General features: G+C 38.0%; 1 protein-coding gene across 1 annotated transcript; it reads left to right on the top strand.

Moving 5' to 3' along the window:
* The first annotated feature begins 1652 nt into the window (after positions 1-1652).
* LOC140745999 (O-acyltransferase like protein) lies at positions 1653-25616 on the top strand. The gene is made up of 12 exons (XM_073077976.1): positions 1653-1985; positions 5466-5602; positions 10234-10361; positions 11015-11226; positions 18654-18847; positions 19276-19439; positions 19961-20146; positions 20397-20573; positions 21018-21165; positions 23190-23373; positions 23956-24095; positions 24507-25616. Exons 1-12 carry the CDS (start codon positions 1670-1672, stop codon positions 24675-24677), a joined length of 2157 nt encoding a protein of 718 aa, XP_072934077.1. The 5' UTR covers positions 1653-1669; the 3' UTR covers positions 24678-25616.
* The last annotated feature ends 17 nt before the right edge of the window (positions 25617-25633 follow it).

The raw sequence follows: 25633 nt of genomic DNA, 5'->3' as shown, positions 1-25633 counted from the left end.
CTCATCAAATCAAAGAGTGACACATAGATATATTTAAAAGTAAATTAATTTACATTGAGTTTATATATGTATCTTCAACAGTTCATCATTGACTATTTAGTTAGGTTAGGTTGGAACATATAAGACAATGCGGGCGGTTCCAATCAATGTAAACTCAGACCTTACCTTCATTCATGATCACGTTTATACAATTTTATATTGTATTAATATAAATGTTAGTATGTCATCACTAAAAAGGGTGAAAAAAAATTTTTAAACAAAGTAAAAAATAATTGAAATAAATGTTGGTTTAGTACATATTTCTGAAGTCGGCGCTCATATTAGACATGCTGTTTACATCGTTATCCAACGAAATATATTGAGCGCCGACTTTTTTTATAATTTTTTTTTCTACAATACAGTTGTTGCAACCCTTTCCGTGCTGGGCATTGCATTTAACCCACGACAACTAGGAGATACTTCTCTCATGATACTTTTGTTAGTATATTTAGTGTAGGAGACACACTTTTCCGACGCCTTCCAGCTTAGTCCTCAGGGATAGCGGCCCGTCTATGGCCGATCTCAGATATGGAATATTTAATCCTATCTGGGGTTGATTACAGATGTCCATGGGCTGCAGTAGATACTTACCATCAGGCCGACTGCATGCTTGTGTACTATTCTTATATATTTATTTAAAAATGTGTTTAATATTTTCGAGGGAGCAAATATTCTAAAAATGGCGTTCTTACTTTGACTAAGATCAAAGGAAACGCGTTTTTACCTTCTGTTTAGGTGTCTACCAATATTGCGGTCATAGACCATGGTCAAATGTACACGACGATATGAAAGGAAATTGATATGATATATCCGGACTTTGTTCCGAGAATAAATCAATGAAAGTAATCGTACGAAGGATGCGGCGATAGTGCATCGATTGCAAAGCGTTGAACTACAAATTGATAATATAAAAACCTTCATATCACCTACGCAATATTTTACATACACATGCGTTTACCCCCGAGTTCGTCTGCTGGCAATTACCCCAAATAGTAACTACACATTTTTTTCATAGAAAAATAGCCAAGGGTTAGTGCAAGCTGCCCCCCATGGACATATGAAAATTTAAAGACAAAACAAATAAAGAAAGAAATTTATTCGGATAATTGCAATAGAAATAAAATACCAGAAAGAGAAAAAAAACCAAACAAAAAAGGGAAGTGTTGTGACGACCGCGAAAATGGACAAACTCAGCTTGTACCACGGGCAAGTAGTGCGATATGGCGCTGAATTGCAGGTACATATATGCAAGTCAGCATGGTTTTCTACTTACTGCTGATTAATTTCATCGAAATGCCGAATTGCCATTATCTAAGAGCGAGACAGCTCTCAAGAACAAAGTGCGGACGTTATCTACATGCACATTGCACTCATACATCATGTTGACCACATTAGACAACCAAATTTACTCAAAGATGTTGCTTCCCATTTCCTGGATTTAATCCCCTAATCTCCTCCTTCGATACCCACGAAAAGAGTCACTAATCTAGGGCGGCGTTATAATAAGTATTTAGGCTTAATATAAACATACGTGAACTTGAATTATATAAATGATATATAACGAACAGTGATCACACCGCGGCATGGTAGTGGTAGTTACGCAAGCGGCGCGGCGCGGTCAGTGAGAGCCATGCCGGTGCGCGCGCTGACCGCCCTCGCGCTCGCCACCCTCGTGGTGGCCACCAACTTCGCCACCAGCGGCCACTTCGCCACCGAACAATACTTTGCCACACAGAATAACAGCCTCTTCGCTACTATCACTGACACGATAAACTTACACGAAGTAGACCTAAATAATAGTGTGGGTAGAGTTTTTGGTGCCTTTGTGAATGCTAGTGACGGTTTTGGACTGGATGGTGAGGACAGTGCGTTTGCAGCGGTTCCTGATGTGTCTGGGGAAGTGGAAAATAAAACAGATGCGGACGGCATTATTTACGAACTTACCGGTATGTTTTTGATATTTTTGATTATTACCTGTTTCGACTAAACTCAGATTCTTATATATTTATTTTGAGCAGATTAATCTCTATCTAAAAATCTATTTAGTTTGATAAAATTAACAGTTTGTCCATTAATTTCATTTGATTGATGTCCGTTTGTACTCTCTACATAAGTTCCCGAATGAATAAACATATTTGAATTCAACTCTATTCTAACGGACTTTTTTAGACTTAATTATTTACAAAATACATCCATCGTATTTATTTAATCATAATCACTTAATTAATATTAAAATCCCTCGGTTGGTATAATATAAATGTACGTGTACCTTATTATTTACCTGGTAACTAACGGAAGCTAATGATAACTAGGATACATTGGACCTTCAGAATATAAACTTAAGTAGTTTATGAAAAAAATCTACTTTATATTGACTGTTTTATTGTGATATTTTTATATTGTGTGTGATATTAAAATAACTACCGCAAGCTAATACAATAATATAAAAATTCATTGTCAGTTATCTGCCTTTCAGCGAGAACAGGTAGTCTATATAAATAAATAAAATGGAAGTGTCTGTTTATAACATCAAAATAACAGCTTTAACATCTTAACATCTTAAAAACGTATGCAATTATTAAATTTGTCTTTTTTTTTTTTTTTTTTTTTTTTTTTTTTTTTTTTTTTTTTTTTTTTTTTTTTTTTTTTTTTGTTGACGAGGGGGAAACCTCCAAAAGGTACCCGATGCCTTGGGAGCGACACAGGGTTATGTGGGACTCTTACCGCACTAAAACCCCCCCGGTGGCCGTCCTCAGCGCTGCGTAGAGGACTCCGGGATCTCCAAAGGAACGCAACCGGAGTCCTCTTAGCGCATTGCCCCGTCGGGCTCCGCCCAGGTGAGCTTATCGCTCACCGCACCGTCTGGTGCATACGACGGTATGCGACCACACATACCGCCGTCCTTCCCGGGGCCGTTGGCTGGGTGGTTCGAGCTCCCACTCTTGCCACCCACGACCCCAGAAGCCCCCTTTTAGTCGCCTCTTACGACAGGCAGGGGATACCGTAGCCCTATTCTTGTCCCGGAACTACAGGGATAAGGGATAAGGGATAGGGGATAAGGGGACTATTAAATTTGTCTATTGGTCCGTCTGTTTGTTGCGGCTAATCACCGGCTTCGGTTAATAAAGCGGCTAAACCGATTTTCGCAGCACCTAATTCTATATATAGAGTAACTTAAGCTACTTTTACTTAACAAATAAATTAGGGATCCGCTTAAAAAATGATACCCCATAGAATTTCCTAAGTATTAACATTTTTAAATGCAGGGTGAAACCGTCGGGTCAATGTTACATATAATATAAAGACTGCAAAATAATAAAATCGATTCAATTACTCACTTGCTTTGTTTTCTAACTTTTATATTAGAGAAAAATTAGGAATCCGTGTAAAACAAATATCCATTCATCAGCCTTTGCGAGTCCACTGCTGGACATAGGCCTCCCCTAGTCTGCGTCACTCTAACCAGTCTTGAGCCGTCTGAATCCAGCAGTTACTCGCCGTCCGCTTCAGGTCATCAGTCCACCTGGTCGGGAGGCGTCCAAATAAAACAAATAAAACCCATATAATCTCCCGAGTATTTTAAATGCAGGTGAAACCGCGGGGTCAGCTCGTTACATATAGAATAAAGACTATGCAAAAATAAGATTGATTCAATTACTGACTTTCCTTAGTTTCCAAGTAGGTCAAATTCGCAATCGGTCAGCTGTTTGTTAAGTCGGCATCGAATGTTAATTGTTTAAACGTAACTTGCCATTTTCCTTTTACCTAACATGTCGTAAAGTTATCGTTAGGTATTTGTTTACATCATACAAATTGGCGAAGAAATCAATTTTAGTCTACTTTGATTTGTATATAATTTTTTACAGTTATATAATGTACGTATGTTAATAAATTAATTCAAATTATTTTTCAATGTCTCTTAAAAGTAGGAATTAGGACTAAGTGTAAGAGTTTAAAGTTACTTATGCTTTTCGAGAAACTCAATTGAATCAAATGCAATACTTTATCATCAATATTTTTTGTGATAACGACTAAAGATTCAAGTTCAAGAAACACTGTTTTTGAAAATGATTTGGAGTTTCTAACTTGTAATTGTCCTTACATTTTTTAATTGTCAAGTATACGTAATTATATTGTTAACAATTGTTCGATTGTTATGTTTCTGCAAAATTAATTGGATCTCAGGGCCTATTGCATGGTGTAAAACCTAAACAAATTTTCATTTAATTAACAAGTTTCGATTCAAAGTTATTTTAAAAAGAGTAAAGTAGAGTATACTTAGAAGGATTTTATGACATTCATAATAAGTGTATCTAATAGGCTCTATGCAGTCTTCGTTGAACCTAGAAAATTATTTACAAGAAAATACACGCAATAATCGAAGTAAATACAGAAAATTGTCGTCACGGAAAATAAAATTCTTCTGCATATTAAAATCGTAACAATTACATATTCGGCTCTATGACTTTTACGTTAAAATATATTTTATGATCAAAAAACCGCTTGAACTAGGAGTAAAATTATACAACAGAATGACAATATTTATATTGTAACTCTTAACCTCTCACTTTCCAAGATGCTACTATAGATCTCTGCTTCATGCATGCATCTATGCTTCATGTGGATTAAGCTGTGTGCTTATTATTACACATGAAATATAGCTATATGTCATTTTAATAGCAGCTATAAAAATCTTCATAATTTTACCAATAAGAATCAATAGTACGAGTATTTGAGGTACAAGTTACAGTTTTAATTATTTACTAGTATAATCGCTTACAACTTCGATTCACAGCCTACGTGCACCTCAGTAAATAACTTATTTATTGAACTGGAACCTTAAACATTACAAGTCACACGGTATTATTTCATACTAGCTGACCCGGCAAACTTTGTACCGCCTCAAAATCTATTTATCAAATATATTTCATATAAAATATAGCCTATGTTGCTCGTGGATAATGTAGCTTTCGAATGGTGAAAGAATTTTTGAAATCGGTCCAGTAGTTTTAGAGCCTATTCATTACAATCAAACAAACAAAGTTTTCCTCTTTATAATATTAGTATCGACTGTCCTTTACTTTTATCGAAATTACCTTAAAAATTGGTTCCGCCTATACCGGGTTCTTGTCTTGACCGTCAGTATTCCTATGAGCCGCGGGTGACAAGTCAGATAATTGTTTTATTTTTTTATGTACCTCCCTAATGAATCAAAACACATTAGTTAAAAGAGGTGTCTCGTCTATTATAAATACTTTCTACGAGTGTATAAATCTTTAAATTCTAGGGACTTGTGTAAACTTTTATATATCTAAAAAAATCTGTTTCGATTTCGATTTTAGCCGAAACTAAGACAATAACTGAAAGTTCGGTTTCAGCTGAAAACCCAGTTCTGGTCAGCGACTAAGAGGTAATATGGTTTCCAGATGAGGAGTACTACAAGATGCCGAAGCTGTTCGACCTGGACGAGTACCCCGGCTGCCTGGCCACGCGCGGGATCTACTGCCTCGGGAGCTTCGAGCTGCAGGCCCGTACACACAACCCACTGTTCACCACCATGAAGGTTAGACATCATCTTACCATACCATAATAACTAAAGGAGCTCAGGTCACCCCCGATCAGGTGGACCGATAACCGGAAAAAGACGGTAGGAAACCGCTAGATTCAAAGTGTACGGGACCGGTTGGAGTAACGTCAATTATGGGAGGGCTATGTCCAGTAGTGGACCTTAAAAGGCTGATGGATGGATGAATACGAAATAACAAAGGAGCAAGCAGTCCTTATGGTTGCTGTTCATGAACATCTGTAATCAACCCAAAATAGGATTGGTGTCCTACCTGCGGTGGGCCACAGATGCATTGCTACCCTTAGAGTAAGCTGCAATTTTATTTTCGTTTACGACTGTTTTCCTTACCAAACCTTCTAAACTGGAACACGGCAGCACTTAACACTGCTGTTATAGAGCAGAAGTAGTTGTGGCGATAGTGACTTCGGGTTTGAATCACGAATAATTCTTCCACCTTAATAATTATTTAAATTTTAAAATACATATTTGTTAAGTAGTGACGGACATGGAACGTTATGTAAATCTTATCTCTTAAACCAGAACACAGCAGTTTAAATGCTAAAGTTCGTCCTTATTTTGATATCAATACTGTAAAGGTGAAATGTTAACCCAGAAAATTAACCGATGAATCAAAGGTCCTACTAAACTAACTTATTTTGGAAGTTTCCCCGTACAAAATAGGTAAATAAATATTTAAGCATACAACACAAATATACAAAATTTTTCTACAATAACGGCTTCACAAAACTTTACAAAGGTAAACTTTACAAAGGTCAAGGTGGTAGAATTCTTCCCTAGTCCCCAAGAGTAGTAAACTAGTAAAGTATCTAATTGGCTGACCCAGAACTTATAGATATATAGAACTCTAATCCTATCTGGAATTAATTGAAGATATCAGTGGGTGGCAGTTGCCATTTACGATCATGTGAACTGCATGCACACTAGCATCTTCTACAAAAAATCCCTGATTATATCTGGATAGCAGTGTTCATCGCTGTTGAGTTGCAATTCTATGGCACCCTTCTTAGCGCGGCCTGAGACTAGACCGTTTTGTTGCTTAGAAACTTGCATTAAATACAGCTGTTAATAACAGCTGTATTTAATTTACCTACAAATAGTTTCCTAAGTTAAGATAAGCCGGCAACCCGTTGAGAGTGAAAGGAGTTTCCTGTGAGGGAGGGAGGGAGGGTCAACGGCCGATGTAAGCGTGACATACTCCGGATTGAGGTCCGTTCATGTCCAAATAAACCGATTTACGCAACTCCTTATTATTTAATAACCAGAGATGGTCAACAAAAGTTAAAAACAATATTTTGACCTCTATTAAGCGCCTTGCAAATACTAGGATTCCGGTTTGGACCGAGGAAATATGTGTGACATAAATATATCTTACCGTTTCATTCATTCTATATCAATGAAAACATAGATTTTTCAAAGTAAGTCTTTTACAGGATTCTATTTTAACGTCAATAATTGACCACCACTTCGCAAGGTGTTTCGTTATGGAGAAGAAACGGAACTACTCATCTTTAAAAAACACTATCAATGAAAAACCTACGCTTAAGAAACATGTGGAGCTAGAGCTTAGTTTTGCAAATTTACAAATACAAAGGTTCGCCTGTGTATGCGTTATACAAAGATTTTTTATATGTGACATTTAAGATATTATATAAGACTAGCTCTTCTTATCTCTTCGTTGTCGATCTATATCTTCCATTACTTTATGTAACTGGACTGCTCGCTTAAGGCTTTTGCAGATAGTGATTTATCTATAAAGTTAAGCAACATCAGACGTTGTATGGGTTACCGCTAGTAGCTTTTCATGTGAGCTTAAACGCTTTGACTTCGGGACATGTTGAACGGCAGTTCCTGGTTGCAATCCTTAGATAGCAGTTCTTAACGCAACTGGATCGCAATAAATATAAAATAAAATACATGAGGATCCTTCCTGTTTATATGGACACATTTTTCTTACACGATTTATTTTAGGTAATATTTACATTTTCAATCTCATTTTCTGTCGAGGACTTAATACCTATTTATACTATAGCTCTGTATATTATTTCTAAAGAGTACAACATGTGTCACTAGAACGCACTCCGTACTTCATAATCTTCGATCACCAATAGCAACTTCGTAATACGAGAACTAAATTATATTTTATCTATATTTTTGATTAAATCACTTAAAGTCAGTCAGTAAAAGAGAAGGAAATGAAAAGATGTGCATACTTAATCTGATTTATTAAAGTTAGCGGTGTCGGTGCAAGCTACCCAGTTTTCGAAATAACACCGTTTTGTGTTATTCAATTACATAACGGAATTTTTTCGCGAAAGTCAACACAGATGTGTAAGGATTGCACTTATTTTGTGCATAATATTTTGCGTTCCGAATTTTGAACGTTTGGTTAACCCAGTTTGGTTAGTGATGTGTAATGATAAGCGTTTTTGCTTTTTGTTGCTTATGGTTGTCACATACGCTCGAACATTACCCTCTGCAATCGGGTAAAGTAGGTAGAGTAGGCGCCAAAGTTGTAGTCCGCTCTGAATATCGAAACGAGTCGTAGCAGCAAATTGTAGATATTAGTGGGACGAAGACAGCGCGGGACCCCCAGCAGGCCAGCACCCGTCCGCTAGCACACAGGTACATAGCTACGTTAGTGTGCTCTTACTGTATCTATGGAATATATGCTTGTAGTGTGTTCAACCGCATTGGCTCTCTGAATACCTACATCTGCGTGCAACAACTTCAGAGCGGACTAGAAGGTAGGGGCGGACTAAACAAATTTATTTCTCGCCGACTCACTTTATTATAGATTACATACAATGCACATTGTTATTTTATGTCGGCCATTTACGATAATTCATGGTTAGACGACTTACCTACTTTAATAATAATAATAATATTCTTTATTGTACCCAAAAAAGAACACAAAACAAAACATACAATTTTGGACGATACAAAAGGCGGTCTTATCGCTAAAACAGCGATCTCTTCCAGACAACCTTAGGATGAGGAGTTAAAGAAGTGATGACTTAAAATAATAGGGAGGGTGCAATTAAATGATAGATGCAGGACTAATATATAAAATTAAGTGTAAATATAGAGATAGCATACTATAGAACAAATAATAAATAAAGGGGAAAGAAGCTAAAAAAATAAAATAAAATTACAAAAAGAAAGTTAACACTTTATATCTACTACTTTATACCTACTTTATATCTTGTTGTAACTTTACGTTTTGTTGTTTTCACCGATCTTCTTATTTTTATATAATAAAAAGATATAGGATTAGACTCCTACCTGAGGTCGGCCATAAATGCGACGCTACCCCTTAGGACTAAGCTGGAACGCCTGGGAAAGGTATGTCTCCCTTACCACACCCTTCAAACCAGAACACAGCAGCGCTTAACACTGCTGTTATTAGATAGAAATAGGTGTGGCTGTGGCTACCACCAGAATCTAATACCTTCAATATTGAAATACTGGAAACCACCATTCATGAAGTGATTATGTGAAGGGTTACCACATCTGAATTACCGATTAAAATATTCCGTACTATTATAATAGTACAATCCTACATATTACGGAATAGGTGGCAACCCTAGTAGTATTCGGCCTTACATAACCATTTCTCGGAGGTAATTTATTTTAGAAGTGATACATATTTGATGTAAAAGATATCATGGTCTAGTTTTTGACTGGTTATTCGTAATAAAGTGTACCAAATTCTATTACCGGGTCAGAATTTTTGTAATTATGTGATATAAACATTTCATTCATTATGTAAATACGGTGGACTTTAAGATAGTAATTCGAAAGGTGGTAGAGCTTGTATGGTAAGAATGGGTAGGTACCGTCATATCTATTTTACTGTGAAGTTCTGTGTTTCGGTGCCAGTACGTGGATATAGTCTGACTTACATATGAGGTGATTATCTCAGTCATCATGAGTGATAAATAATCGGCGATGAGCTTCAGATAGAACCTGTTCTACATAAAATGTAGAGTTGGTCAAAAATGTTTATAGACGGTAGCGACTGCTTACTATCAGATCAGACTTGATCGTTTGAAAATTGTAAAAAATGGTTTCAAGTCAAACTGGGCAAAAAAAAACAATGTGAGCCGTAACGGGACGCCTGGCAGATGTGAAACATCGACATTATTTTGTAAAAGTAATATGCAGAAAAGAACATATTGTGATAGGAACTAAATATGTCATGATGATAAAATTGACGAAAATACGATTTGTGCGCATGGCGTCGCCACACCGTACACACTACTGCATATAGACTGTATATATATACCATCGTACGGCATGCGTCGCCACGCCAGAAATCGGTTTTACGTGCGGCTACCTTATAGATGTTTCACATCAAAAAGTTAACTAATCGAAATTCGAAATCACGTTTAGAATGATTTGTACTCGTACTTATGTAATTTTTTGGATCCCTACAAGTATACTCTGATTTCATATATGTATTTGTTTTATTTGACACATTATTATACATATATACATACATATACAATATACTTGTAGCCATCGGCAACCATACGGTAACATAAATAGTACCGGCGCCGTTATCAGGTGGTCTGCAGTTACCAATCTAACCAGCGATGTTGTTGCAGCGCTACTCCGCGAACTATGTGCACAACTTCAACCACACACGTCTGCACCGGGGTGTGTGCGTGACGCGGCGATGTGGTGCGCCGCCTCCGGAGGCCGCCCGCGACCATCCCCCTGGCATACACGCTTGGTTTGTATTTACTTAAATAACTATCATCATCATCAGCAACAACAACCCTTTACTGTCCCGCTAAACGCGGGTCTCCTTTCAGAATGAGAAGGATAAAGCCATAGTCCACCGCGTTGGCCAAGTGCGCATCGGTAGACTTCACATACCTTTGAATTTTTTTTTACATTTCTCCGGTATGCAGATTTCCTCACGATGTTTTTCTTTACCGTTTAAGCAAGTCCGTTTAATTAATGTCCAATATGTACATAACTTTGAAAAATCAGAAGTGCGTCCTGGGATTTGATCTTTGGACCCTTCGATCAAGAGACCAGTTTCTTAACCTATCACTGATTTAAAGACTATGACTGTATTTATGTACTGGATTTCACATACAACAATTCTACAAGTTGATTTTCTATGAGTAGGTATGTACTATTGTACAAATTTTGTTGTATGTATGTAACGGAATCTTTGAACTCAATTTTTACTCACTTTGAACGGTCCGATTAATTTAAAATTTTGGACACTTATCAAGAACCGATGACAATACACAATTTTAATAATATTATATTATTCTCCTCATTAAGATATTAATGATTCACGATTTTCCTTTTGAGATTTTAGCGTGGTTTTTAGTTTTTAAACTATAATTATTACAAATGATTATTTGTTAGGTTTGCTTCCTGCGTGAACGAGAGCATGATGTCCACCTACAACCTGTCAGCTCGGCTGTACCAGCTGGACTACTGTGTGCGAGGGCCGGACGACCAGGCAGCCCCGCTGAACACCAACGAGCGAGCCTTCGCCGCACTGGTGGCTGTGCTGCTGGCTCTGACTGCTATTAGTACCACCCTGGACCTTACACTCTCTGATCATGCTAAGAAAGGTAAGTTCACTAAGTTACTTTAAAGATTAAAACTCATCATTACTCTTCTATCTGCTTTCTTATAGCAATGTAAAGCAAAAACACAAACTCGAGATGGATTCAATGGCTTCAATGTATTTACAACTTTATAAGAACGCATGGTTGTGTAGAACTAGGGATCCACCCATAAGTAGTGTAAAAGACAAAAATAATAAAGAAGGAAAATTTATACTAAAATAAATCGGTAATTCTTCCCCGAAGAAAAAGGTCGTCAAAAAAAATTGTTGGCTTATATTTAAGTATACAAAGTTTATTTCAAATACAATTCAACAAATTCTATTTTTTATTAAAAAAGGGTTGTCAACCCTAGTTTGAACCTAAAAGCTACTGAAAAATGATAGCATACGTTATTGGACGGCAGAGATAATTTATCATCAGGTGGACAGCAGTTTGCATCAACATCATCAATAATCATTCTTTTATATAAGTCCAGTAACATATATTTTAAACAAAGCCTCACTTTCTCAATATATGTCACGCACTTAATTATCAAGTGAAGGCAGTGTAAAGACTTCTATTGGCCGTCCATTTAGAAGCAAGTTGCCACATCTGTCGTGTAGGCTTCATTATGCTTGTATGAACTGTGAATCGTTTTCTGTGATAGATGTTAGCGCTAGCTTTCTAGCCGACATCCACATTAATATAAATCATTCATGTCGTAATATAATGGGCTAGGCACTGATAAAGGCTATGAATACCCTTAGCAATTTAAATACAAATGGCGATTTCCTCACACGGATGGGTACTAAGCGACTTAAAAGAGAAACTTATATAATTTCTGTATATTTTATTTTGTCCTGAATCACAAATAAGACAAATTGAGGCTGCTAGAACCAGAGTGGCCTAACTGCATTTTAATAATTTTTGACCTATTATCGTATTTAAAAATGTTGTATAGTCCGCGTAAAACAGCTAGTTCGCTCTGAATATAGAAATGAATCGCGTCGCCATAGTAAATGGTAAAGTAAATCGTTGTAAATCGTTTTTTGTAGTTAGGCTAATCTGGTTCTAACAGCTTCCATTATGCCTGTTAACAACATTTTTGTAATTGCGAGGTAATTTCTCACATAATATCCTGTCCTGAATGACAAATTAGATACGAGTAAATATGCCTGTTAACAACATTGTTGTACTTGCGAAGTAATTATAATATCCTGTCCTGAATCACAAATTAGATAATTATGCCTTATGTAATTATTAACAACATTTTTGTGATTGCGAAGTAATTATAATATCCTAACTCTTTGGTTCCATTTATGTATTTTTTCTGTCTTCGGGCCCTATAAAATAATGTGACGCATTCTAACTTGCTTGTGTGGGATACAGGGAAACGTATTTATGGTCGATCTCAGTATATACCTAATCCTTACTTCCTTATCCTTATCCTTACTTAATATTATAAATCCGAAAGTAACTCTGTCTGTCTGTCTGTCTGGTTGTCTTTTCTTCACGCCTAAACCACTGAACCGATTTTAATGAAATTTTGTACAAAGATAGTCTGAGGCCCGAGAAAGGACATAGGATAGTTTTTATCCCGGAAATCCCACGGGAACTAGGGAAGGCGATCTAAGATCGATTAATAGGAGAATCGATCTTTTAGACTAAAAAAAAACGATTATTTTAATCGATATTAGTAAGGATTGAATCATAAACTATGCATTTGATCAAGTGAATTTTTTTAGCAAAGTTGTTGTCCATGAGCCCACGAAGGCTCCAGAGTTGGTACGATCAATTTTCGCCAGATGACGCCACTGTCGTTCCAATGAAGGTACGAATTTTCAGTTTTATGTATGTTAGTATGTCATATTATTATCTTTTAAACGCGGGCGAAGCCGCGGGCAAAAACTAGTACTTGATAAAAATACGGTATATGGATATCTAGTTTTTTCCTAGTTGTTTTTTGTTTTCTCGGTGTGCTATCGGCCATTCAGTCGCTTAATCTGTAATGAACCTCATTTAAAACGGAAACCTACTCCTGAGGACTGTGACAGGACACACCTTGAAAAAATATTTATATACGTTGCTACATTATTTCAAAAAAACAGCCACACTTCTGCTATTAAACAAAAACAGCTGTAGAGTTGATGTGGCCAAAGTTTTAAAGAATTTACTACAGTTACAAACATCTACCATCTTAAAAACACACAAAAATAAATCACAGACTTTCAAAAACACATATGTTAACAGTAATTGACAACAAGAATTAAATTAGCATACCTTACACAAGCGGTAAGTTAATAATATGTCAACACACATCCATCCACATATGTTATTATGACATTAATTGACATCATAATTTACTAAGCCCTCTTTAAGTGACTTGATTATATAGGCCTGATTTATGGATGCTAATAATATTAAAAGTTTTTAAACAGTCATTTGTGTAGCGCGCGTCGCCCCGCGATTTGTCTTTACAAAGTTAAGCAATGGCTCTTGCTGTCGGAACTTTGATGGATGACCGCTAGACACGCAAATTTTTATTTGCGTGGGTCTTTACCCAAAATTTTCCAATTTTGCGTAGAGGACCTAGATGTACTCAGCAGTGCGATATAAAAAGAGTTAAGGGCTGCTGTGTGCTGGTTTGAAGGGTGTGGTAAGGGAGACATACTTTTCCGAGGCATCCCAACTTAGGGGGTAGCGGCGCATCTGTGGCCGACCTCAGGTAGGAATATCTATACCTATTCGGGGTTGATTAAAGATGTCCATGGGCGGCAGTAAACACTTACCATCAGATGGACTGCATGCTCGTCTGCTACGCCTATGTTATAAAAAAAATATGTATAATATGAGTTCTGAGTCGTTGGGATCAAACCGGTCCTAATACACCCAATGAAGGGCTTTGTTATTTACCTCAGTTTAACAGCCCGTTGACCAATAATGTGTTGACATTTACTTATCCATACAAATAAATTGAAGGAAGGAGGTATATGACCGTTACTTCAAGTGAGTTTCAAGTAAGTGCAGTTCTCTACTGTACTTGCATTCTGTTTATTTATAATTTGTGGATTATTACTCTTGCCACATCAAGCAATAATACATACATAATACATATTATATAGATGCACGCCTGTGCGTCCACCAAATTCAGGTTACTATTACTAGGAACATAAGATATAAACTTTAAAGTGAATACGCAATATAATAGCAATGCTAGTCTAATGGTTTGAAATTCAGGTTCTTAATTCACGGGTCATAGGTTTGAATCCCTGATACGCAAATCTAATTTAAGCGCAAGACGGCTTCATAGTAGGCTCCCCAGTCGAAACATACTGATCCTAGCGTTGCCATATAAATAAGAAAAATGTTAAGGGTGAACAAAAATATGAAAAATAGATAGTAGCCGATTCACAGGCCTGCTGAATATGCATATAAAATTTGGGTGAAAATCGGTAAAGCCATTTCGGAGGAGCCATACTAACATTGTTACACGAAAATTTTATATATAAGATAATTCGCACTTGGCCAGCGCGGTGGACTAAGGCCTTGTTCTTCTCATTCTAAGAGGACCGTGCCTAGCAGGGGGACAGTAATGGGTTGATGATAATGATGATGATTTTTTTATAATTATATAAGAATCTTACAAGCCATAACTTGTTGGTCTTAGCGTTTTTTAAGAAGTAATACATAAGACAAATTTAAATTCCCATTCATCGAACTATCGTAACTTATGTTCCTAAGTTCCTCTTCCTCAATTTTATGATTGCTTCAAAGAAACCATATTTAGAATGTAGGTCCTTCGACTGGCTTCCCTTCCATTGGAGTTTAGACGGCTATGTCGCAACCACCCGTCCTGAGTTATCTAACCAGTGGTTACTGACCACCTTCACTACGGAATTATGACATAATTAGCGTGGATTATATTAGCAATTTTTGGAATTGAATATAGTTACAATCTTGTTGACCCGTGTAACGCAGGAGGCATTAAGCCGGTTGGTCACGCTGGGTTCCAGGTTCGCTTCCCGGTCAGTCCGATGTCCAAACATTTAATTAGGGCTTCAGTTCTTGGTGTGAGGTTTGTGTACTAATTTTTGGGTTCGTGACCCCCACAACACAATACAACAGACAGAACCCTTATTCTATTGACTCCGTAACTCCAACTCCGCACCTATTAATACCTTAACGGCCTAGATAAGTATATCTCACCGCCTTGTAATGAAGGAAGCCATTAAATGGCCTAAACGGCTGACAATTCTGTCAGCCATTTAACGGCTGTCATGGTGTAATTTACGCGGAACAATGCGCTGTTAAGCGGTGCAAAAATACAAAATCGAAGAAAAAGTGCGGAGAAATATCGTATCATTCGTAAATGCTCTAAAAACTACATTTTATTAATATTTTTCAAACACGAAAATAGATGACAGTGACAATTTCAATTGTCAAAACTGGTTACATTTTCTTGTTAGGAATGAGTAATCTTTACTAATCTATGCTTAAGGGTTACTATGCTCTGATTTGAAGGGTAAGGGAAAAACATGAGGCATTACACGGAGGGAGCAACGTATCTATGGCCAACTTCAAGTGGGACTTCAAACCCATCTGGGATAACAGTTGTCCACATACAGCAGTGACCATTACCATCAAGTGGACTGTTTGTTCATTGGCTACTTCCAGATAGTATAAAATAAAATATAGAAAGCGTTAATTAATAAATAATTAATCATCCAGTCTGCGTATCGGGGTCACGGCGTGTCATGACTCATATGCTTACGAAGTTCTACTTCTGATTGAATATTGCCGGAAGTATAACAGCAGTCGGTAACTGAAGTTGCTAAACGAGATATTTAACTATCAAAGAGACCTACTTAATTCATGTAATATAAATATTTTAACATGTAAAGGTGTATTTCAACATCATTGTGCACCATTCATGTTTTAAAACACCGAAAATTGGACTGCCTTATGTAGATATCTCTGGCCTGACACACTCTTCAAACCATCACAGTGCAGTGGCGTAGCATGGGTTCGGGCTGTCTGGAACAGAAGCCATACCTTGCGAAGGATAGCCTCTACAGAGCAGCCCTTAACATTATTGTTTTACAGAGAAGTAGGACAGGACAGGACACAAAAGTTTCGATCACCTCTCCGTCTCTGCACCTCTCCTAACAGAGAAAACGAATGCCTGTAACTTTGATTACATAAAAACATGGTTGTTCTAGCTAGTTTTGAGGTTTATGTAATTAAAACTAGTATTGCAAGTATTATAATTAAAACATTTGAATACGCACACATTGTTAATACAATTCATAACAGTTAATCAGTCCTTTTCTCTCGTGCAGTTATGAGTGACATCGCCACTAACTAAGATTAATTGTACCCTTCGAAGTCCCTTCAGTATCTTGAAGTGTAACTAATGTGTATGTCTTACATCTCATATCATACATATCATAGGCTTATCTGCAATAAAGCAGGGATTACGGCTTTTAAGCATTTTCAAAAACATTCTTCGTAAAGTTTTTCTTAATTTACGATTGTAATAGTTAAAATGCTCACATTTCCGAAATCATATTAGCATACGTGAAATCCAAACCTTCTATGTCTAGATACATGCAAAACAAAAGTCATAGGTTTTAGCTAAGCGTCTAAGGCCCTAGAAACTGGGCCAGCAATTTCAAAGCTGAGTTATTGCAGTATGCAATAGTAATGTTTACTATTAGTAGGTATAACTAAGACAATTTGTGGTTTACCGCCGTCTTGCACAAGAACCCCGCTACGACCAGATCTAACGTAAAACCCTAATTGAGACTTTATCTTTAGATTACACGCCAATTATGTCGAAGCTCAAACTGACGTGACATTATCTTTAAAAGCCTCAGAATCAGCCAAAACGTAATTGTCATCAACCCATTATTGTCCCATTTCTGGACACGAATCTCTTCTCATAGTGAGAGGGGCTTAGACCATAGTCCACTGCGCTGTCCAAGTGCGAATTGGCAAATTCCAATAATTCTTTGTTTAAGCTCCCGAGGCTTTCCTCAGTTTTCCTCGCAATGTTTTCCTTTGCTGTTTAAGCAAGTGATAATTAATTTCTAAAATGCACAATTCTCTGAAAAGTCGGTGTTGGCGCCTAGGATTTGAACCTCGTACCGTCAGAATGAGAGGCCAAGTTTTTAATTACTAGGCTAAGCACTGCTTTGATTGATTAGGTTAATTCTCTTTCGATAAAAAAAACTCGGAGAACGCAAATTAATATCTCGTAGAACAAATAAGAAACTCGAAAACAGTTAATTCCTTTAAATGTAATCTTTATAATTATTTAATTCTCGAACAAAAACGACCTATTTGACTACAAGAATATATAATAAACTGAGAGACATACGTACATGTTACAAATTTAGTTACAAATGTCAACATTTTACATTAGCTTACCTACTATACCTTAAATTCTATTCAATAATACACTTGCCTTGCCTTCGACTGTTTCATTCATATTCACACTCATTCTGTCACACATATGTTCACTCACTCACACACACACGCACACACACATACGCATACACGTATCACTCGCGCGCACACAGTGTTTTACAGGCTCCACAGAATACCAGTGTTTCAGGTGACTAAGCTTACCTAAAACATTAAAGCTTAGTGGAGACCTTTTCGGTTAGAAAATATTTATAATGTTCTTTTTTGTATGCAATTTTCTATCTGTGTTTTATTGTATATTTTTTGCCGAATAAATTATTTTCTTTCTTCTTTCTTTCTTTCAAATTCAAAATTTCACCACGGGCATATATAACCACAATTACGGCACTATGTTTTTAATCATCTGTTTAATCATTAAACTGTTAAGTAACGGTGATCATCTTAGCACGGAAATGATGGTAAAGATTAGCCTCCAAAAGACAAGTGACTCCCAGCAGTAATTAACACCAAAGTTATGAGAACTTCCTTACAGCGTAAACGAAAGGAAAATTACTCAACAGAGGCAGATTTACCTCAATTGCATTTAAATTATGCAAATCGGTTCCAAGATATTTTTTCTTACGACAGCAGCAAGTGATTATTTATATTTTATATTTACTTCGCGTGTAATAATATCTAAATATACGCTTAATTGACATTGCTTCATAGATTTTTATGGTTGGGAAATTAGGTTATAGTAGAAAAGAAAGTGCAATTTTTCGTAACTATACATTTTTCATTTCAACTACCTAACAACAGCAGTGTTAAGCGCTGCTATGTTCCGGTTTGAAGGGTATGGTAAGGGAGACATACTTTACCGAGGCGTTTCAGCTTAGTCCTCAAGGGCAGCGGCGCATCTGTAGCCGACCTCTAGTAGAAATATCTGATCCTATCTGGGGTTAATTGCTCATGTCCATGGCCGGCAGTAGCCGCTTACCATCAGGTGGACTGTATGCTCGCCCTATATTATAACAAAAATCTGCCAGGTGCGCGCTGGGCGCTATCGTGGTCGCTCCGTCAGTCATGGCGCGCGCTGGTGGCGCCCCCGGCGACATCCACCACTGCCGACCTCACGATCTTCGACGGGTTACGTGTGTTCTGCATGATGTGTGTCATCATTGAGCACGTGTGCTGGCTTGGTACCCTGTCGTATATCGCTGATACCAGGTCATATGAACAGGTAAGGACACTAATTTACGGTTAATCTAGTATTATTATTCAAACCTAACGAATACTTTTCATTGTATTGTCATGTCCAACGTAAGCGCTCTGCGGTATACCAATAATCACTATTATATTTACCACTGAGTTAGTAATGTTTATGCATTAATTTTCCAAAAACCAGAAGCCAAGCATTAGCATGGCTAATCCCGAAATCATCAACCAATCATTTTTCTGTCATTTCCTACCTATGTGAAGCTAGCCATTATTTCCGTTTGACTGTCATCTCTTCAGCCAAAGGCCTAAATGTAAGATTTGATGATGATTCCATGATGAGGGATGCTCGTGCGCATAATTCTGCCTTCAACAAAATCGATACAACATGAAATTGAAATAGTGCGAAGTGAATCACAGTAATTTCATTTAATATTTATTTTTCTTACACAGACGCGTCTCGCCGGCGACGCCATCCTCATGACCAACAGTACGCTGGTTGTGCAGATCTTCTTCCTGATGGCCAGCTTCCTGCTCGCCAACAAGCTGCTTCTCGACAAGCAGCATCTGCCGCCGGTGCAGACCTTCTTCAAGACCATGCTCAATAGGGTCATCAGGTAAGTGCAAGCACCGATGATTATTGTTTCAAAGGACATGCCAAACTATACATAATATGAGCTTTATTTACGATGTAGACTTCCCAGAGGTTAGTCCACATCCATTAATTATTTCTGTATACTATAAAAGAATATTGATTAGAAAGTATTACTAACCCAAAATAGGTACCAAGCTCTACCTGATTATTCAGTGCAAAATGTTCTTAACTGAATTTTTGCAATAAATTTCATTCTCTTTTTCATTCGTCTAATTTAAATGTAAATGTTTTTGATAATTTAGATTTATAACTTGAATGTTTATGATATACATATTTTTGCTAAAAAAGTTAATTTTAGTCTTCGAATAAGTCAGTTACTGACATTATTATTAGAGTAGACTAGTGTACTTAATTACTACTCAGTATAATGTTACATCTATCGCTGAAATCAGATTGGTTCTATTATGAAAATTTCTGTTATGAGAAAGATCGAGTACTTCTTAACTTTGATCACTTTAGTAATGAACTATTTGATGAATACAGGATAAGTCCAAGCTACTACTTCGTGGTGTGGTTCGCGGGGACCTGGTGGGAGCGGCTGGGCGCTGGGCCGCAGTGGGTGCCGCTGGTCCGCGCGGAGGCCGCGGTCTGCCGCCGCAAGTGGTGGACCCAGCTGCTCTACCTCAACAACCTGGTGCAGGCGGACGAGAAGTGCCTTATTCAGACTTGGTGAGATCTACATATATGGAATAATTTTGGTAAAGAAATTATTTTGAAGTGATGTGGAATGGATACATACGTAGTCCATTGTAATACAAATGTAATAGTTACAATACGTTAATTATGTTTTGGCCAAATTTGTAGGACGTATAAATTCAAATACACAAGACGTTAAGTTAATACCTGAAAAATAATTCTTAGTTTATTCTTCTCAAATCGTAGACATTCTCAGATCCCTATAGCATCCTCGTCTATCCAGGTACCTCGCAGCGGACATGCAGCTGTACGCGCTGGCGTTGGTGCTGACGCTGGCGCTGCGCGGCCGCCGCTGCGCCATCCCACTGCTGGGCGTGCTGTTCGTGGGCGTCACCGTGTTCACGCTCGGCCTGGCATACGCGTGGGAACTCGTGCCCACTCTCGTCGTGCATCGACCAGAGTAAGTCTTACTTTTAGTTTAAATTTAGTAGATAATAAATCTTCATTTAAAGAGATGCAAAAAAAAAATCGAAATGAGTATGTATACTATAACTAGGCCAAGTAAACTAAATTATTGAGACAAAACTACAGATCACCCGATGTTAAGTGGTTACTGCGGCCAATGAATATCTGGACCCAACCCTAGATCTACCTAAGATTGGCCACAGATAAGTTGCTACCCTCCATGAAATCCTTAGATGGAATGCCTTGGATAAGTACACCATGCCGAGCACAGCAGCGCATAACTCTGCTTTCTTACAAAGTCAGCTATATTACGTGGTCACTAACATCCACGGCCAAACGTGGTTACTACAGCATCTCTATGTTATTGAGAGAGGCCTAAATCTGGCAGTAAACTTCTAGCCCACAAACTCTCAGTATAACCAGTATTCTGTTGTGGCAGGTCAGTGCGCGTGAAGTACAGCGGGGAGCGGTCGTTCAACGCGCTGTACCAGTCGCCGCTGGGCAACGCGGCGGGCGCGCTGGCGGGCCTGCTGCTCGCGCACGCGCACCACGCGCTGCGCGGCTCGCGCGTCATCACGCGCTGCCAGGTGACCTGCACCACTGTTACCTAGCGCCTTAGCTCGCGGGAAGCGGTCGCTCAACACGCATACGATGGAGTAAAGTCCGCGCCAAACTGCTAGTCCGCTCCGAATATAGAAACGAGTCGCTTCGCAATAACAAGTTGTAGATATTAGCGGAAAGGAGACAGTGTGGGACCCCCCCGGCACCCACCCGCTGCTCGCTCACGCTCGTGCTGCGTTAGTGTGCCCTTCCTGTGGCTACGGAGTATATGCTTGTGTTCGACCGTATTAGCTCTCTGACTACACCTGCGCTCAACAACTTCAAAGCGGGCTAGAAGTTTGGCGCGGACTATACCTATCATGTTAGGTCGATACGCGTGCAGTACAGCGGGGACCGGTCGTTCAACGCGCATAACATGGAGTACGTCGTATTCTCACTACATTCGTCAGCACATCGTCGACGCTGACGCTGAAGCGTGCAGCTTCAGCGTCAGCGTCGAAGATGTTCTGTTATGAGGCAAAATAGAAGTGGTAATGGTGCCTCCACATCTGAACTATAAAAAGTTCTACCACCTTAAATTCTTTAATTATTTAAAATATGTGTACAAGACAACCGCTAAGTTTTAAATAAAATAAGCATCGTGCCTATGCGCAATAATATTTTAGTGCCCATTTGGGCATACGCTAGCACAGCATAGGTATCTACATTCTACAAGCGGAAAGTTCAAACCCTATATTGCAACTGATGGGAGATACTTGCTGACATAAAATAAATTCATTCGTAGGTAGTTTAAATAAATTTTCCACTGGAAAATAACCTTTTTATAGCTTAAAGCTCTTTCGTGAACATTAAAGTAAGATTTAAGATTGTCATCAAAACTGACCGATGGTAAACCAGCATTCCCGGTGATGTAGAAACAAGGTGACGTAATCGGGAGAAAGGCGGAAAGCTCCTTGCTTGCGAAATGGACATCTAAGATAATACACGCATAACTAATTGCAGACATTAATTACGTTTTCTAACAAAATTCTGGGTTTTAATTTTATTATTGCAATATTTTAATAGACTTGACATTTGATAACAGAATTCTCGGTTTTAATTAAGATATTTTAATAGACTCTTTTGTACATTCATGTTATAGTTATAAATATTAAGGGGTTTTGTGTTATCGGAATATGATGACCACATTTTTCCCAACTTTACAACTTGTTGGTATAGGTACGTTGTTAAGCATATCGTTTTGTTCATTAGTAATGATTTTCTAATGCACGTTAGAAATACATATTAGAAAGCCAGTTGATTTCAGTTTTATTGCCACGAGATACTTGATAAATCCATATCTTCAATCTTAAGTATGTGTAGGTTGGTATTTACCTACCTATCTACATAATTACACATAAGTTATCTAGATGTAGGTATGTGCAAAATAAACATAGATTACGCACTCTGTGGTTACATGTCGAATCACTCAATATCAACATTTCCTGTGTTATTAATTATGTTAGGAGACGTAGAATCAATTTCATGCATTAGGTAGGGAATTATGAATAATTTAAGACAGTGTAAATATAGGTACGTGGCAAAGGGGTGTGACCTAGACCTTGCATAGGCAATTTAACGATGTAACATTATATACAATTAGATACTTCCAATGATAGACCTGCTGGGCTAATTTTCTTATACCCTATTTTGATAGGTACGTAGGTGCGGACCTATAGCTACATAAGTTAGAAATAAAGCACCCTGTCTGCACTCACAGCCTCACACTAGGATTCCCTGTATCGTGGGTGCTCTGCGCGTCAGCCCGGTATGGTGACCGCTCCGCCACGCGGGTCTTGAAATATTTTTGTACCTGTTTTATATTTGTCTGTTTTATCATTATTTCCAGACAAGCTTTTTGAATTGCATATGTCCATAAGCAGCAGTAGCTACTCATTATCAGGTGCTCCTTCCATAGATATATTATCCTACTGAATATCTATGACTCCTTCTATATTAAATTGGTAACAACTTGTATAAAGATAGAGCTAAACTAAGTCGTTTCTCGCAGGTGTTCCGCTGGGTGTCAGTGCTGGGGGCACCCGCGGCGCTGTGGTGGGCGGCGCTGTCCCCGCTGGCGCTGGGCGCGGGGCCGCCGCCGCGGGGCGTCGCCGCTGCCCTGGCCGCTCTCGAGCGACCAGTGTTCATCGCATGCGTGGCTGTGGCGCTGCTTGGGGCTATTAATGGCATTCGATGTGAGTACCACTTTACGCTAGTCTTGTGTGAACTTCATATTTATGTAACATTTAATGAACCAACAGTCAACAATTTGAGTGGCACCGTCATCTAAGAAGCAAGGGACTTACCATACCGTCAGACTTCTCCCGCGCCGACATGAAATGAATGTAGTCAGAGAATCTTCTAAAATCGTTTTAGAAAACTGTGTTCTAAAAAAAGTAAAATTACATTTTAATCGACCCTCTCCATGTTATGGTGGTTGTTTTATAATATTTTATAATAGTTGTATAATATTTTATTAGCCAATGAGGAGTTAAATTATTTTCTGTTGTGTGCTTTATTCATAATAATTTGTTAATTAAAAAAACAATTAAAGACTATTTAAATTAAAACTAATACTTACAATTTAGATACAGTTAATACCTATTTATTATTATAGGTACATATATGCATAGGGTATTAAATACTTAGTCGATCTCATTAAAGTTTCTAATGACTCTTTATTTATACTTATCATTTTATTTTAATTAATAATTAAATCACAGACAACCCCTTCGCCATCTTAAATCAGTTTACTAGAATTGAGTGTGATGCACCAGCTCCATGGCGGTCGTGGTTCGCGGCGGGCGGCACGGTGCTGGCGCGGCTGTCGTTCGGCGCGCTGCTGCTGCACATCCCGCTGCACGCCGCGCTGCTCGCCCAGCGCCTCGCGCCCGCGCAGCTCGACAGACCCAACGCCGTACGTATATGATACGTAGATATAAGTAGCTAAGGCGCTACCAATCCTCATGGTATACGGTTACTACTGCCCATAGACGAATAGGTTCTACCTGAAGCCGATCACACACGCATTGCCACTCAAGACGAATGAGATGGCCTCTACAACAGTAAGTCACAATGAAAATGGATACAGCGGTAGTGCCTCCTCGATCGACGTACACTGATCCGTAATCTTCCGTGTTCTAAGTCAAAGTCACTTTTGTCGCTCATCTGCTAGTAATATCTACCACTTAAAGTTAGCCGATGCATGACATTCTTTGTGTTACCTAATAACGTAGCATTTAGCCTATTTGGAGTTAGTTGGGTCGCTGGGGATTATTTCTATAAAAAATATTCTAAAAGACGCTTTTTGTTAAACTCAAATTTACAGATACTAGAATGGTTCGGCGTAGCTTGCCTATCATACGCGGCGGCGGTGCCCCTGGCTCTCTTCGTGGAGATCCCAGCAATGCGTCTCCACCGAGAGCTGACCGCAAGCCCGCTACGGCCGCGGACACTGGACCCACCCGCGGACAAGCCCAGCGACAAGACCGACACGTGAATAGTACACCTGCGATAATACGACAATGCAATGCGGTCACTAATTTACTAATTTGTCGGACTATATAGTACTGCCCGACACGCTGTAGCCCAGAACTTTCTGAAAAGTATTACATTTGACCAACAATCCGATAATTTAATGGAGACAAGAGATGGAATCAATACAATATGTAGAATTTATACGGATTACCGCGGGTCTACTGTAGTTTTATCTCGATAAGACGCTACAAATGGTGCATGTAGTGTTAATGGTGTTCCATATGAGTTAGATTAAGATTACAGTTCGATACTAGAGTTCACTTTAGTGTATGATTTTAAAAAAGCGTGTTAATATGGACAAAACTGAATTAACTAACGCTAATGGCATTTTTGTGATTGATATTTGCATAAATTAGAGGACTTCTAAACTTTCAGCTTCCAAGCTTTTTGAATGAAGCCAAGATGTAGAAAAAATGTTTATTTTTTACATTCTAAATGAGAAATCTTTTGATGTATTATATTTAACTAGTTATTTATAAAATGGCTAATTGAAGACAAGCTTTAATTTTTGACACACCAGTTTTGTCCATATTAGGAAAAAAATGGTATTTGTATTGAACAAATGAGCAAACAAGTCTGTGACATTTAACAATTAAATGTTTACAGAACATATTATTATATGAGGCTGCAAAAATTAATCGAAAAATCTTGTTTAGAAAATATTGTTATTTTTTGAGCAGATTAATTTAGATTTCAAACTACAAACATAGTAATAATGTATAGTATAGTTATATTTTATACTACAATGCGCGTATAATTGAAGTTCAATTATTCCACTATTACTCGGCATTCCCAAATATAGTTGTAAGTGATGGGAAGAAAGACTTAATAATTAGCTGTATAAACATATTTAAGTTACTAATATGCAGAGTTGGTGGTTAATAAAATTGTAAATAAGAAAGATGGGTTTTTATTAAA

This window comes from Epargyreus clarus, unplaced genomic scaffold, assembly GCF_041222505.1.
Source record: "Epargyreus clarus isolate Ecla_fem2 unplaced genomic scaffold, WU_Ecla_fem_2.2 ptg000012l, whole genome shotgun sequence".
Lineage (NCBI taxonomy): Eukaryota > Metazoa > Arthropoda > Insecta > Lepidoptera > Hesperiidae > Epargyreus > Epargyreus clarus.
This window is presented reverse-complemented; position numbering and strand designations above follow the sequence as displayed.